The sequence below is a fragment of the Pagrus pagrus genome (assembly GCF_965226575.1).
Source record: "Pagrus pagrus genome assembly, chromosome: 9".
In the NCBI taxonomy this organism is placed as follows: domain Eukaryota; kingdom Metazoa; phylum Chordata; class Actinopteri; order Spariformes; family Sparidae; genus Pagrus; species Pagrus pagrus.
In genome coordinates, this window is record NC_140193.1 from 2271460 (window position 1) to 2286301 (window position 14842).

Here is a 14842-nt window from a genome sequence, read left to right on the forward strand (position 1 = left end):
GAGAGCTCATACTCTGTACTTCAATAGGATTTATTTATACTATTGATATTATTGATTTTGGGCCTATATTAAAAAAAACTGACTTGACTTGACAACCATGAGTATTACCTTGTTTATATATATATTTTTTTTTAACAAACACACGTTTAAACAGTGTGTGTCTGTGCTGCTACACAGGCGCGGACACACACTGTCCATACAAACATTAATTAATCATTGTTTCCCATCACTCAGCTGAGCAGTGAGCAGCTCTGTGTGTGTTTGGCTCTGAGATGAAAAACCCCGAGGACTGCCGGGAAATGCCGAACGCCGCGGTGCCTGCTGGGAAACTACTAAGTCGACGAACCGCCATCTTTCTTTACAGCGAGCTAGTAGGGCAAAATAACAACCAGTTTTGGATGGTTATTCCTCCAAAACAGAACCGGTGAAGCAATTCCGCTTGGTCATTTACTGCAAATAACAACTTTAAAGAGGAGTGAGTGGAGCTGGAATCCAGATACGGAGCACATAAGACACAGTAGTTTGGTGTAAACCCGCTCGACTAGTGGAGGTGGTCAACATGGGCCGCTCACGCAGCCGCAGCTCGTCCCGGTCCAAACACTCCAAAAGCAGCAAGCACAGCAAGAAACGGAGCCGGTCTCGGTCGCGATCCAAAGACCGAGAGAGGTCCAAGAAGCGCTCCAAGTCCCGAGAAGCCAAACGGAGCCGCCGCAGAGAATCTCGGTCTCGTTCCCGGTCCACCACAGCCTCGTCCCGCAGAGAGAGAGCAGCCTCGCCGCCGGAGCGCATCGACATCTTCGGCAGGACGCTGAGCAAGAGAAACGCCCTGGACGAGAAGCAGAGGAAGGAGGAGGAGGAACGACGGATAGAAATGGAAAGACAGAGGAAGATGTGAGTATAGTTTATTTAAAGACTCCGCAGCTGTAACGTTACATAACGTTGTCTGTGTTGAACTGTAGTATGCGCTAAGCTAAATGCTAGGCTAGCTGCGTTCTGTTGTATGGATTGGCGTTAGCTCGCTGTGCTAGCAAGCTAATGCTAACAGGCTAGCCGCCAAAGCATGCTAACGTCAGCTCGGCTCTGCAGGGCCCTGTCTGCACAGAGGAGGTAATTATCCCAGCCAGAGCAGACAGCTGCACCCCAGGGACCAGCTCACCTTCTCCATTGGACCGAACCTCAAGTTTTCAGTTTGATTTTTAGACCTTAATGGATTTTAATAGAATTTATATATTATAATTATTTAATGCAATATGTTCTTTTTGAATTATAACTAACTTCACAGGTGGGGGTGAGACTGTCATCCATGTGTTGTTTACAGACCTGTAAGCAATGAATGAGTCATCCCTGCAAATCTGTGCATCTGTTGTTTTCATATCAGTTTTGTGTTGATTACATTATGAGTGCAGCAGATTTTAAGAGGGGTCACACAGGTCCTTAATTTAACAAATGAAGCGAGGAAGTGCTGATACCATTGGCCAGTTAGTCAGGCAATGGTTCAATGTTCAGAAAATAATCCATAACAGTCTTCATGTTTAAAAAATTGTGTATGTAATTTATTGAACACCTATGCCAAACATTTGCACAGCTGCAGGTAGCAACAGGTTGGATGCTCGTCTGATTAAAAATGCAATTTTAAGCCCCTCCCTGACCCTAGCCCCTTCTTAAGACATTTAGCAGGAACTAAATAAGTAATGTCAGTGGATGAAGCCGTGTGCAAGTAATAGTTGATACAGTGTAAGCAAGAAATCTTGCTAACAACATCTAAGTTCTGCAATGCACTCCTAATGTTTAGATATTCAAGTGTCTGACTAAGCAGCAGTGGTTGGATCAGCTGCTGCAGCAGAGGAGGTGCTGATAAAAGTGCAACACTGTCACTTCTCTGCAACACTTCAGTGGTTTCCACATATAAAGACCGCAGCCCCTTTATTGTCTGCTGGCAGCTTCTATCTGTCGGACAGGGAAGCTGCCATTGTGAAAGTGCGTGTGGTAGCCAGAGGCGCACAGACACCTGAGATGTTAGCTGCATCCCACACCTGGCCTCCTGAGTGGCTCTTTTTTTTTACGGCTTAAATGCCACAGGGCCACTTAACCAAGCATACAAATGTAAATATCATGACACTCGGTAGATAAGGATGGACTCGGGCCCGGGTTGGGTGAGGTCTCTGGTTTCCCAGAGGCTGACGGGATGAAATCAAATCCAGGGAGGGAAGTTTGTGTGTTTCCAGTTGTGCCAGAAGCAACAACACACCCCCCAACTCTTAATAGCTTCCTGTGAGTGCAGTTTGTGAAGAAAAAGAACAGGTTAAAAGCATTTTTAAAAGGTAAACAGGATGACAGGTGACATCCACCTGCTGCAACCCTTTAATCTGCTGCTGTGTTGGACAGACTCGGTCATCCCTACAGAGAAAGAAGGCTGATCTAGTGAGTCAGATATCCACACAGCTCTGCAGTATGCAGTCAGCCTGTGATTCGGCTGTAACATCAGTGGTTTTACATACAATGTGCACAAATGAGTTTGTAAAACATTTTGGGAACTTGTGATGACGTGTTGAAGGTTGGATCTAAATTTGAAGCACCTCTCCCCTGCAGCTCTCCATGTGATCTCTTGTGATCTCCTAACCCTAACCCATTTAATGACTGCAGCGTCACCTGGTCTCCCTTTTCAACATTAGAGATTGACTCGCTCACATAGTACCTCTGATAAATGCCCAGCTCCATTCTATACTCAAGGTATATAAGACAGAAAATCATGGTTTGTGTGAGTCCCTAGTGGATTTCAGCAAGTTTTATCATAAAGCTTTTTGGGTGTTTTGAATATTTACTATCTGCACTAGCTCCATATTTCTTTGAGTGAATAAAACAACATTTCTTTGGCTTCTAATACCGGTTTACATACAAGCTGATAGACGATTAAAACCGTTCTGCCCACTCTTACAGTCTGCAGTAGCTGTATCACAACACAGGAACAGACCTAACTACTGTATATCCTGGGTAGCACAGCAAATGACTCCAGAAACACTTAGGCTCTTTACTGTTATATGAAAGAAAGAAGAATGTAAGTAACTAAGGGGCTGCTGACAGCTTAATATACTAAACTTTCCAAAAAATTGCACTTTTTCTGTTAAGTTTCCTTCATGACCACACATATTGAACCAATCAGTTTGTCTTGAGGTCATATTTGGCCCGGTCTCTCGTCCTCCAGGGCCCCACTATGTGCACTATGCACTCTGTGCACTCAATGGGGAGTGACCACAGTGACCCGCAATATTACGGGCCTGTGGTCGACCCTGCTGTGAGCCTGCGTATGAAGACAACACTGTTTTAACCAAACCAGTGGAAATCAAATATCTTAACTGCAGCGACACCACATGTAATTAGACTGGCTGTGACAGAAAGCACTGACAGAGCTGCATATTATAAATGAAGCATTTTTTAGAGTTTTTGTTGGTTTGTAAGCTGTGAGAGGGACCGGCTTTATGATATCCTTCCATCTCTTTGTGTCTTCTGTCTTTCCGCCAGCCGGCAGCAGGAGATCGAGGAGAAGCTCATCGAGGAGGAGACAGCGCGGCGAGTAGAGGAGCTGGTGGCCAAGCGAGTGGAGGAGGAGCTGGAGAAGCGAAAGGACGAGATCGAGCGGGAGGTGCTGCGACGCGTCGAGGAGGCGAAGCGCATCATGGAGCGGCAGCTGCTTGAGGAGCTGGAGAGGCAGCGGCAGGCTGAGTTGGCAGCGCAAAAGGCCAGAGAGGTAACGCTCGGTCGTTTGGAACGCAGCCCCCTTCCCTACATACCTCCCCCGCCCCTTACCCCGCTGTCCCCACCTCCCTCCCAGTCACCTGCTCTTACGGGACATGGTGGAGGTGGGGTGACTCCCACCTCTCCTTATTTGTTTTTTAGAGTGTAATCTCGCCATCGTACAAGTTTCACTGCACCTGGAAGTCGCCATGCTGCAGTCGCATTGAATGCTAATGAGCATTACCTTTAATCTGTGTGCACGCAACACACACAGTGTAACATATAGAGCACGAGGCGCCATGAGAGTCTCTTGACTCGAGTGCTAAACACTGAGACAGTTTGTGCAGGAATCAATGTGCACATGAAGTTAATGAACCATAAACAACATGTGCACACCTGCACCTGAAAAATGTGGCTCCACACTTTATTATCTTTATTTTTTCTAGCAGCCACTAAACAGGTTTTGCACTAAGAAACTAAAAGTGGCTTTAAGGTGGATGATCGTCTGTTTGATAGCGTCTCCGGGGGACTCCCCCACCTGTCAGTGAAACTTTTGCCATGGCCCGGTTACAGAAATTGACTGACTGCATTCTTTTTCATATTTCTTTTCCTGGATCGGCTCGATCTGTTGCTTTCATATATGTAAGCATCTCTGTTGATGTCTGTAATAAAGAGCTCTCTCTTTCTTTTTTTTCTTTAAGATGACACTTTTTTGTTTTTACATTCACCATCTCTGTACTTCACCAGCCATTTTTAAATGTTTCAAACTCAAACAAAAAGTATTATAGTCGTGTCATGTAATCGGGTTAGCCAGGCTTTATTTTGAGTTCTGATAAGAAGCCCGACCCTTTCACCACCTTTACTGTACTGTAAAGTTAGTGCAGGCCTCTTTTCCTTCCTTCTCTCCTTTTTTGCGTTTTTAGACAGTAAAGTTAGACAGCTGTCTGATACACCCTGAGCTCCCCCTCGTCATTAAGAACAGTCGGCTTGTTTACACTACAGTAACACAGTATTGTGAATGAGAGGGCCAACTAAAGCCTAGTGACCCTGACTTGTACAGGCAGCAGCCAGTGGCTCGGTACTAATAGGGTGAGAAATGTAGTCGGAGCGCGCCTCCTTTACCTACTTGGACTTATTTGGTCGGCCCGATCTGTCTTTACTCTGCTCTCTCTAAATCTCCCTACTGTCAACCACAGACACTGTTTACCAACAGGACGGATAGGACTAACAGGCTCTTCTGTAGCTAAAGGTCAAGGTCAGCCTTCCAGTATTCAGCTGAGTAAGCTTCAGCTAGAGACGCCTACAGTGTCGTCGGCAAGGCAGCCGTCCAGTCTTTGCTCTGTTACTCTGACATTTTAAATCACATCTGATGTGTAGAAATGTTAATCACACTGTTTAATCCACAGACAGTTTGTCCTGTACAGGTTTTCTTTACCCCCCCTCCCCTTACCTTCTCTTGTTTTGACAATCTTCTACTCTGGGATTCATAATGATGGATTTCCTGTTTCCTGTTTGACCCGGTCTAACCTCTATCTGTTACCATTTTTTTTTTCTAATATTCATTTTATGCAGAGCTTTTTCTCCCTAGAGAAACAAATGTACTGTGTTCTGTACTCATGACTTGCTTCTCCTATAGGGTTGCTGCTAAGTTTTGACATTGTTTTTTTTGTAAATACATTTGTGTTGTTTTTATTTTGGAAACACAACTCACCACCTTCCTAACTAGCACTTGACCTGAGCTGGCCTGCAGCCTTTCAGCTCACCTGAGACTTGTGTCCTGTTCTGTAAGTGTACCGTGGTCCGGTCCGGTCCTCCTCGATCACACGCAGACACCACTTTGTACTGTGCTCTCCTTCACTCTGCTACCGTCTCAATGGGGACTAAAGAGAAGGATAAACTTTAAAAAAAACAAAAACAAAATGTGAGCTGTGGCTGCAGGCGCAGGTTAAGCAATACAGAGATCAGAGTTATAAAGAGGAATGCCGCGGGCGCAGTATGGCAGAATCCCCCCATACCTACCTACCCACCCACCCACCCACCCCAGGAGCGCTTCTCTGTCTCTGCAGGGGCCACACAGTCCGGACGAGACAGTAAATATTCAACCGTTTAATGCCGAATGCTTTCACCAGTTGTGTAGGTACACAGGCAAGGAAAATGCGTAGGTATACGTGCATTGGTGAGCCAAAACTATTCCCTCCTTTATTTGTATCCTTTTTTCTCTTGCTTATAATGATGTTAAAAAAACAGCAATTGTATTTTCTTCTAGATTGTATTGTCTCTCATTTATATCTGTCTTCTATTGATGAGTGTGATGAGTGGGTTTCCCCCTTTTTTTAAATTCTTGTGTTTAAATTTGAATGTCTGTCACAATAATGCAGTGAGGTGTGGCTTTTAGTTTTTAATTTCTCTAGGAGGGTAATAACGGCAGTAGAGGGAGGGAACAAAAAGAAATAGCGGGTTCATTTTTCCCCCACAGTTTCTTTAAGGCTTTTTGCACCCCCCCCCCCTCCTTTGTACTTTTATAAAACAATTCAGGCTGACTGCAAAGAATGCCACAGTGTGGTCATGTGCGAGAGGCTAAACAAACTTCTCTGTGGTGTAATGAGTTAGTGGTGTGTGTATGTGTACTGGTGAGTGTATGCGTGTGACGATTAGAGTGCAAGCTTGTGTACGTATGAAACATAAAGTGCTTTTGTGGCTGCAGCCTGTTCGTGCGCTAACATGGAGCCGTGTCACCCGTCTAGGAGGAAGAAAAATCTAAGCGGGAGGAGCTGGAAAAAATCCTGGAGGAGAATAACCGCAAGATCGCCGAGGCTCAGGCCAAGCTGGTACGCCCTGCTCTGAACCAGCTAAGCCGCTGCTTTTTCTGCCTCTTTCTGGATACATTTCTCTCAATTCTGTCAAATTCATAACCCTCAATTTAATCGCTTTTCGCACGCAGCCCTGATCCCATATAAAAACCACTTACACTCTTCATCCTATTCTAACGCAACACCCTGAAAACCTGCCATGTCTGTGTAACATAACACGGATAAATCACGCTCTTTCCTTCCTTTTGCATCATATTTATATCTAACAAAATAAGTTTTGTCATTAATACCTTTTCTTTTATGAACAAAGTGCATAAAAGAAAACCAGTGGCTGCAAGTAATCAAGAACTGTACTTGAGTATTTCCATTTTCTGCTACTCTGTACTTCCACTCCACGACAATTCAGAGTGAAATGTACTTTATACTTTAATATAAAACCTTTTAGCAATGAGTCACTTTGCAGATTCAGACTAAAAATGCAAAATTAAATCAACAAGTATTCGGTTTTATGAGCTATGATGAGACGTTATACTCTGCTGGGCAGCTTGTGAACGTCCTCCCAGGATCAATAAATCAGTTAAATGAGCTCCACCTTCACCAGCTGCAACATTAAAGTGAGCCATTAATGCATCAACAATTATAAACCTATGATGGAATATATTAAATTCTAAAATGGATCAGAATTATGATTACTTCTACTTTTTGATGCTAACACTTTTCTACAGTTTTTGAGTGCATGACTTCTTGCAGCAGAGTTTCTACAGCGAAGCTTCCTTTCTGCTGTTTTTGGACACGTTTCTCTAAATTCTGTCAAATTCATAAACTTTGAGTTTAATTGCTTTTAACATTCTGCTGTGATCTCATTTAAAATAACTACAAATATTCATCCTCTTGTAACACAACACCCTGAAAACCTGCCATTGTTCTTTAACATTATAACACAGGGATCAGCTGCTTTCCTTTTTTATTTTTGCATCATATTTTTTATCTCGCATGATGTTTTTCGTTGGCAAAATCATATCCAACCATAAATAATGTCTCTAATATGAACTAAGTGCGAAGGAAACCAGTGGGGGCAAGTAACTAAGTACATTTACTTCAGCACTTTACTTAAGTACAATTTTGAATTACTTGTATTTGAGTATTTGCTTTTTCTGCTCTTTTATACCTCGACTGATTTCATAGAATAGAATATGCCTTTATTGTCACTATACACATTGTTGTGAATGGCTTTCTCTTCAGGTCAGTAGAAACAAATAGTTCAAAGTAAGAAAAGGAAAGTGTACCAAATAAAATATATAGTAAAAAGATACGCATATATACAGTAAAAAAAGAAAAACAAAATATAAATATATACTGTATACAGTAAAATCAAAAGACATTAAATTGTGTATATATATCTTAAGGTACGAGTCACTTTCACTAGATTAATAACACAAAAGAAAATTAGCAAATTAAAAATGCATTTTATTAAATTAAATCCACAATTTAATGTCTTTTGATTTTAAGGTTCCAATTTGACTTAATTTTAAATTAAAAAATTGTATAAATTTTTTTATATTATTTATTATATACAAGTCTTGTTTTGTAGAGATCAAGAGATTTTTGTTCTTCCCCCCGACAACTGTGATTTACATTTTCAGGCTGAAGAGTGAAATAACCAGTGGTGGAAAGACATTACTGAAATATTACTGAATTACAAGTAAAAGTACTGATATTAAAATAATACTTAAGCAAAAGTATTCTTCCCAAATGCTGCTCAGAGTTTTAATTACTTTTTAACTGTTGATTTTTAAACAGCAGCGTTCAATCAAAAGACTTTTTGTCTTTTCTTATTTTTTCAGCTGCATGTCAGGACTTTCATCGGCCTGTTTATGATCGAATAAAGATCAAAAATGCAGATAAATGGTTTAGATATTAAATCATATTGTACTCTGATTAATTATGGTTTTTAAAGTAACTACGGATGTGATGCATACTTAATAGGAGTAAAATTAGGGACTTGAAAAAAATACAAGTACCCACAAAAATGATTTAATCCCAATAACTTCAGCAGCTTTTTTTAGTTACTTCTGTTCCTGGATATAACTGCCACACTGAGGTTATATATCAGATTAAATACTCTGGATCGCAGGTCACACTGAGGTCACAGATCAAAATTAAGAACTCATTTCGATCAATTTTTGATGTTAAAAACAAAATGGTGACACACGTAGTTAAGTGCAGATACTCTCAAGCTTCCCAGCACAGTGTGTAAAGTAGTAAAAATGAGTGACACATGAATGCATCATTAATTAGGATCCTGTGATTTAAGAGATGTATGATCCTGAATTGGGTCACAATCATGACTACTTTGACTTTTAATATATTTTATTTCAAATAAAAACTAAAAGCTTCAGTAAAACATCTGAGTACTGGGAAAAACCCGACGCACATCTTGTCTGTTTTATGTGCTTTTAATGACATTTATGTCTTTCATTACAAGTATCTGTCCCCCACTGATTGAGACCTCAAGGCCTCCACCACAACACGACTGAATAACATAATAGTCCTTTGGCAAGAGCCTCGTCTATTGAGTGGCTTTGACTTGATGGTTATCAGCCGTGGTTAACAATCCAGTGGCTTTTTTTCCCCCCCTGTTGGCTAAATAACCTCAAGTTTGTCTAATTTGTAAAGCAGTGTTTATTTGATTTAGTCTTGATTTAGACAAGCTGAGGCTTTATCAAACAGCTGCACACCAAAAAGAAAAGCAGCCTCTGTAATGCCGGATCTTAAAGAGGGATAAAGAAAATACCAGCAGTTTGTGGGCAAGTTGGCTTGAAGGGTATTGTTTTCTGTCCTTGTCTGACCTCATTGTTTCTGCTGTGTGTGTGTGTGTGTGCGTGTCTGTGTGTTGCAGGCTGAGGAACAGTTGCGTATTGTGGAGGAGCAGAGAAAGATTCACGAGGAGCGCATGAAGCTGGAGCAGGACCGTCAGAAACAGCAGAAGGAGGAGCAGAAAATCATCCTCGGCAAGGGCAAGTCCAGGCCCAAGCTCTCCTTCTCCCTCAAGGCCACCGAATGAGACTGCTCCCCCTTCGTCCAACATGTCGCACCCTGCCTTCATCCCCCCCCCAATCCAGCTCTCCCTCCTCATCATTCGACTCCACTCCTCTTCCTCCTCCTCTGTGGAACGCTCGCTTCGTTTTGGAAGTGCTGAAGGAAGGCCGAGGAGAGGGCCGCAGCCCGGTGTGTTGACTCGTCCCCGCGAAGGCCCGTGTTGCTCCTCCCCGGCCTTGAAGAGGAGGCAGCTCTTCGCCCATGAAGGACCTGACTGCTCCCTCCATCCTTCCTCACCCCCCCCACCCCCACACCGCACAGATGACTCTTGTTTGTGCTGTTTTTTTTTTTCTCTCTCGGTTTTTATTTACATTTTTAGGGAACTTGAACTTTTGATGTAGATTGCTATAACATGTCCCTCGCCCTGCAAGTCTTAACTCTGGTGTAACAGCGAGCAAACTGTGCGCCTGTGCTCTTCTTCTCACATGTCTTCACAGCCAGCAAACAATAGAGCTCCAGTCCCTGATATAGAAGAAGTATGTGTGACTTTGTCTAGTTCAGCTTTACTGTCAAAAAGCTCATGCGCAGCCTGGGAGTCGGCCTGTGGTTTTTTCCCCGTTCTCGTTTTTCGTTGAACATGAGGTTCCTAAAATGGCTGCCGCTCGTGGTAACAAATCACAGCGCTGCCTTTTTTTAAAAAGCACAGTTAAACTTCCCGTCCAGCTGACAGGTTTGTGTCTTCCACCTCCCCTCGCTTCCTTTTCACCATATAAATCCACAGCGTCTTTTTCTTTTCTGCTTCAGCTGTCTGCCATGTATATAATTTTTTTTTTCTAAAAGGACACAGCAGCATGTTGAGAGGAAAACGTAAAGCTCGTGTTAGATTTCTGAAGTCGCAGGTGAACTCGGCCTCGACTCCCAAGCTGCTCATGACTTGAACCACAAACCCTACGACAGGATGTGTCTCGTCCAACGATAAGGAGCCCTGTGGGTAACGAGGAGAGAGACAGAGAGAGAGAGGACATTTCCTGTGTGATGTAATGTTATTAGCCTTGCTGTGATGTCCCGACTCCCCCCCCTCTCCCCTCCTCCTCCCCCAAAAGTTAGGATTGTGTCATGAAATTGAACCACGGTTAGGAAACAAAGATCCACAGTCATGGTAAATCCTGGAGTTTTGTGTAATCAGACTCTGACCTGTACGAAAGCGCCCGACCACAGTGCGTGCTCTGTCCCTCAGTTGTGTTGTAGTAAATTAACTTGCAAGGCGCCTCACTTGGTAAGTCTTGAGTCGTAGAGGATGGACAAGTTCAGGTAAGATAAGGTTTGAGGTCGGCGGCGGTGTGTGTGTGTGCGTGTGTGTGTGTGTGTGTGAGCGAGTCGGTGTGTGTGAGAGCGACTGAGCGAGCGAGTGTGTGTGTGTGTCGGTGAGTGACAGGCTGACCTCAGGTGGGTATAATGACTTTCTGTTTTGTCGTGGGATTTTGAATTTGTCATGTAATTTCCCCCCCCAATTGTCAAGGGACTGAACAGTTCAATAAATCCATTGAATGCCTCCTGACGTGTGTGACGCTGTTGATCCGCTCTTTATTTCACAGCACGAGGTGAGAAAGTCAAAACGAATAAAACGATTAACTAAACTTTAAGAAATAACAGTTTTAATGTTACGGCGTCGCTCCCTGACGGCCGCTGCTGCCCTGAAAACAGCCTCCTGGTGACAAAACTTTCTATTGCAACTGCCGATGGATTGTAACTTAGTACATTTACTCAAGTACTCTACTTAAGTACACTTTTGAGGTACTTGTACAGGTTCTTCTTTTTGCTTTTACGTCACATTTATGTCTTTTAAATTATTTATTTTTTTTGTAAATAATGTCTCTTAGATGAACTCAGTGCAAAACGAAAACCAGTGGTCACAAGTAACTTAAGTACATTTACTCAAGTACTCTACCTAAGTACACTTTTGAGGTACTTTACAGAGTATTTCCATTTTCTGCCTTTGTTATACTCGACTACACTTTGGTAGCAATTATTGTACTTTTACTCCACTACATTTATTTACATTTATTTGATAACTCTGGCTCTGATGTAGCTGGTAATCTGCAAAGTAACTAGTAACTAAAGTAGTTATTATTTAAATTTATTTTATTTGCAATTTAATGAAATGAATTAATAAAAAAAAAACTTCAGATAATCAGACAAATGCTGAATATTGGATCAAGTAATTAACAGTAAAAAGTTAATTTATTACCAGAAAATAACTTGATACTAAAAATCATAATTTACTTAATTACTTTTACTCGAGTACTGTTCGTATGGGTGACTTTCACTTTTACCAAAATAATCTTTTAACATATTATCTTTACTTTTACTAAAGTATAACTTTTGGATACTTTGTAGACACTGGCTCGAGCTCCCAGTGGACCGCTAGCTGCACTGCTAACTAAGCTAACAGGCTAACAACAGCTATTATTGTGTAGGTGTGCTTCTCCTCTTTGAGTTCAGAGTATGAGCTCAAACAGTGGATTGCATCGTTATGATCTGAGTGTGTGAGGAGGTTTGAGCTGATAACTGATCAAACTGAAGTCATCTGAAGCAGCAGCCGTCTGACCCGCGCAGTGACAGAGTTTAATGGCACTGCTGGCACCGTCTCCTGTTTTTGTCAGCGGGTTATTGCGCACTACGATCCATTCTTTACCCTTGAGCCGTGCCGGGACCCAATACATCAACGTCAAGTTAACCAAATCCCTGTAATAACAGCGCCTAATTAGTTGGCAGCTCCGGTTTGAGAGAGTTTCGTGCAGCCGTTTGGTTTTTGTTTCCAGCCTGTGACAGAGACTGAGATCACCGCAGCCCGAGCGTGAGAGTGGAGCGGGGCCCGGCCGCGCCTCCGGATCCAGGGCAGGTACAGAAGTGCGCTTGGAAACAGGCTGGTTTAACCGGCTGCAGAACACATGAATCCAACTGCGGGTGACTACTTCTAAAAGGTGCGGGTGAAGCAGTGATGGATGAAGATGATGCGTGATGATTTATTAAACTCGTGTCACCAGTTTAGAGGATCATATCTGTGAGGTCACTGTTGAGATTCCCGGTGATGAGGAGCTGGAAGTCCCCCTCCTCTCCACGGTTACGCACAGACCCCGGCGGTGCCCGACGCGCTCCGGTGCGCTCCTGAACAAACAAAAAATCCCCAGCAGCACCGGCGGCCTGCGAGCTGCTGCCTGCCAGCCCCGCACAGCTGAGCCGAGCCGAGCCGAGCCGAGTCAGGTCATTAAAACAAGAGGGAGTTTGTGCAGAGTTCAGCTGCCTTTGGAAACTTGTTTTTATTTTTAGTTCCCTCAGAGAGAAAACGCACCGAGAAGCGTCAGAGAATTGTTCTGCTGATGGCTTAAACTATTTTTTAAATTTAATTTAATTCATTTTAAATGCAAAGTGAGCTTCTCAGACACGTGAAGAGTTTATTTGAATTAAATAATCTGTCTGTCAGCAGGAGGATATTCAGTTAATCCACTTTATCTTTCAACAGAGGAACAACAATAGTTACAGTCCTGTCCTCCAAACTGCTTTCCTGTTTGCAAGTGTCAACAGCACAGATTCACAGTTAAGAGTGTGCGAGTGTGTGTGAGTGTGTGTGAGTGTGTGTGTGTGTGTGTGTGTGTCCCAGCTCTTTTGTGAGTCGGCCTGATCTTCAGGAAAGACGCTCCGCAGCTTCTTCTTCTGCCCGACGGGGTTAAAACAGGAGCTCGTTTTTCGCCGCGCGGAGGAAGGAAGAGATTTAAAAATAAAGAAAGTCAAAACTTCCTGTGTGGCTGTCAGACACGCGCTTCATCACACAAAATACACGTGAAATTATCAAATAAAATAAAACAATAAAGGTCATAATAAATCTAGAGCTAAAACTTTAATTAAAAGAATTTATTTGCGTCATTTTTGATCCAGAAACAACTTTTCTAAATGTCAGAATGGCACAAAAAAGGAGAAGTAATTAAAAAATACATTGTGAGCTTGTTTAAGATACTTTTAGATTATTTTTTACAGATAAACCAACAAAGCAGAGATAATTTAAACTCCTCTCACTCTCTGGAACAGTTAATAAACATATTGTGGAGAAATGTATAGAAACATTTGAGGGATTTCTTCTGTTAAATATTTAGAGAAGGCTCCGCCGGGCCCCGCGCTCATCGCGTCAGCCTCGTTAATCTAATACATCAAATTAAATCTAAAGTTCACGCACAGCTGCCGCAATAAACATCCAGAGTGCGGTGCGGGTGAGAGCCCCGCGCGCACACCATCCTCTCCGTGTGTTTATTCCCGGGGCCAGGAGAGGACAGGAGAGGACAGGAGGGTCGGACTCCTCAATTATCCGCCCGGCGTTTACATCAGCCAGACGGTCAGCAGAAAGCAAACAGCCCCGCAAACAGCCCCGCAATCCACAGCGAGGAGAAACGAGCTGATCGAATTAAGTCGTTGAAAAGTGCCAAAAGTTCACACGTTACTTTCTCCGAGCTGTAATCTATCGGAGGTGTGTGTGTGTGAGTGTGTGTGTGCTCGTTAAATTAGAGGCTATTCACTAAAAGTTGAAGTGTTTGCAGAAAGTGTGAATGTGTCGGTTCAGTTAAAGCTCCGAAGGAACTTTAATGTGTGTTACAATAATGTTGTAACAGCTCCGGATGCGATGAAAAGGCGCAATACACACACGTAACACTGCGGATAACAGTCATGAAGTCGCTTTATTTGTAAAAGGAATAATTTGGTAATTAAAAAAACTTCTTTAACTCCTTAAAAGTTCAAACATTTTCTTTTTAATCGTCCTCTTTATGTCGGAAACACTTTCTGTTTTAAACGCTTTAATCTTCTGTTTCATTTGTCTTAAATTAAAACAGTTTATTTCATTATTTTAACTTTCATTAAAATGTGAAATAAAACATTATTCGATTGTTTTTTTTCCTTCCTCACGTCTCCAGAGCGTTTTTTCCGCTAGTGGGCGCTCGTGCCTTTCGAAAAAACTCGAGCTGCAACACAGTGCACTCAATGGAGACACATACACATGCACATGTGTGTGTGTGTGTGTGTGTGTGTGTCTGTGAGCCTTATGGGAGCTCGTTGTTTTCATTATGGAGCCATAAACACGCGAGAAGTGCGCGTTATTTGTTGTTTTACGCATCAGAGTAAAAACGGTAGATATTTACATGGAGTCTGGTGCGTGCCGTTAACCTGCTGACATCTTTTTCATTGATTACAGGGGGAGTGCTGCACCTTTTATT

At 42.7% G+C, this 14842-nt stretch overlaps 1 protein-coding gene across 1 annotated transcript; it reads left to right on the forward strand.

Moving 5' to 3' along the window:
* The first annotated feature begins 315 nt into the window (after positions 1-315).
* arglu1a (arginine and glutamate rich 1a) lies at positions 316-11133 on the forward strand. The gene is made up of 4 exons (XM_084362483.1): positions 316-891; positions 3520-3745; positions 6477-6560; positions 9442-11133. Exons 1-4 carry the CDS (start codon positions 560-562, stop codon positions 9604-9606), a joined length of 807 nt encoding a protein of 268 aa, XP_084218609.1. The 5' UTR covers positions 316-559; the 3' UTR covers positions 9607-11133.
* Positions 11134-14842: the final 3709 nt, after the last annotated feature.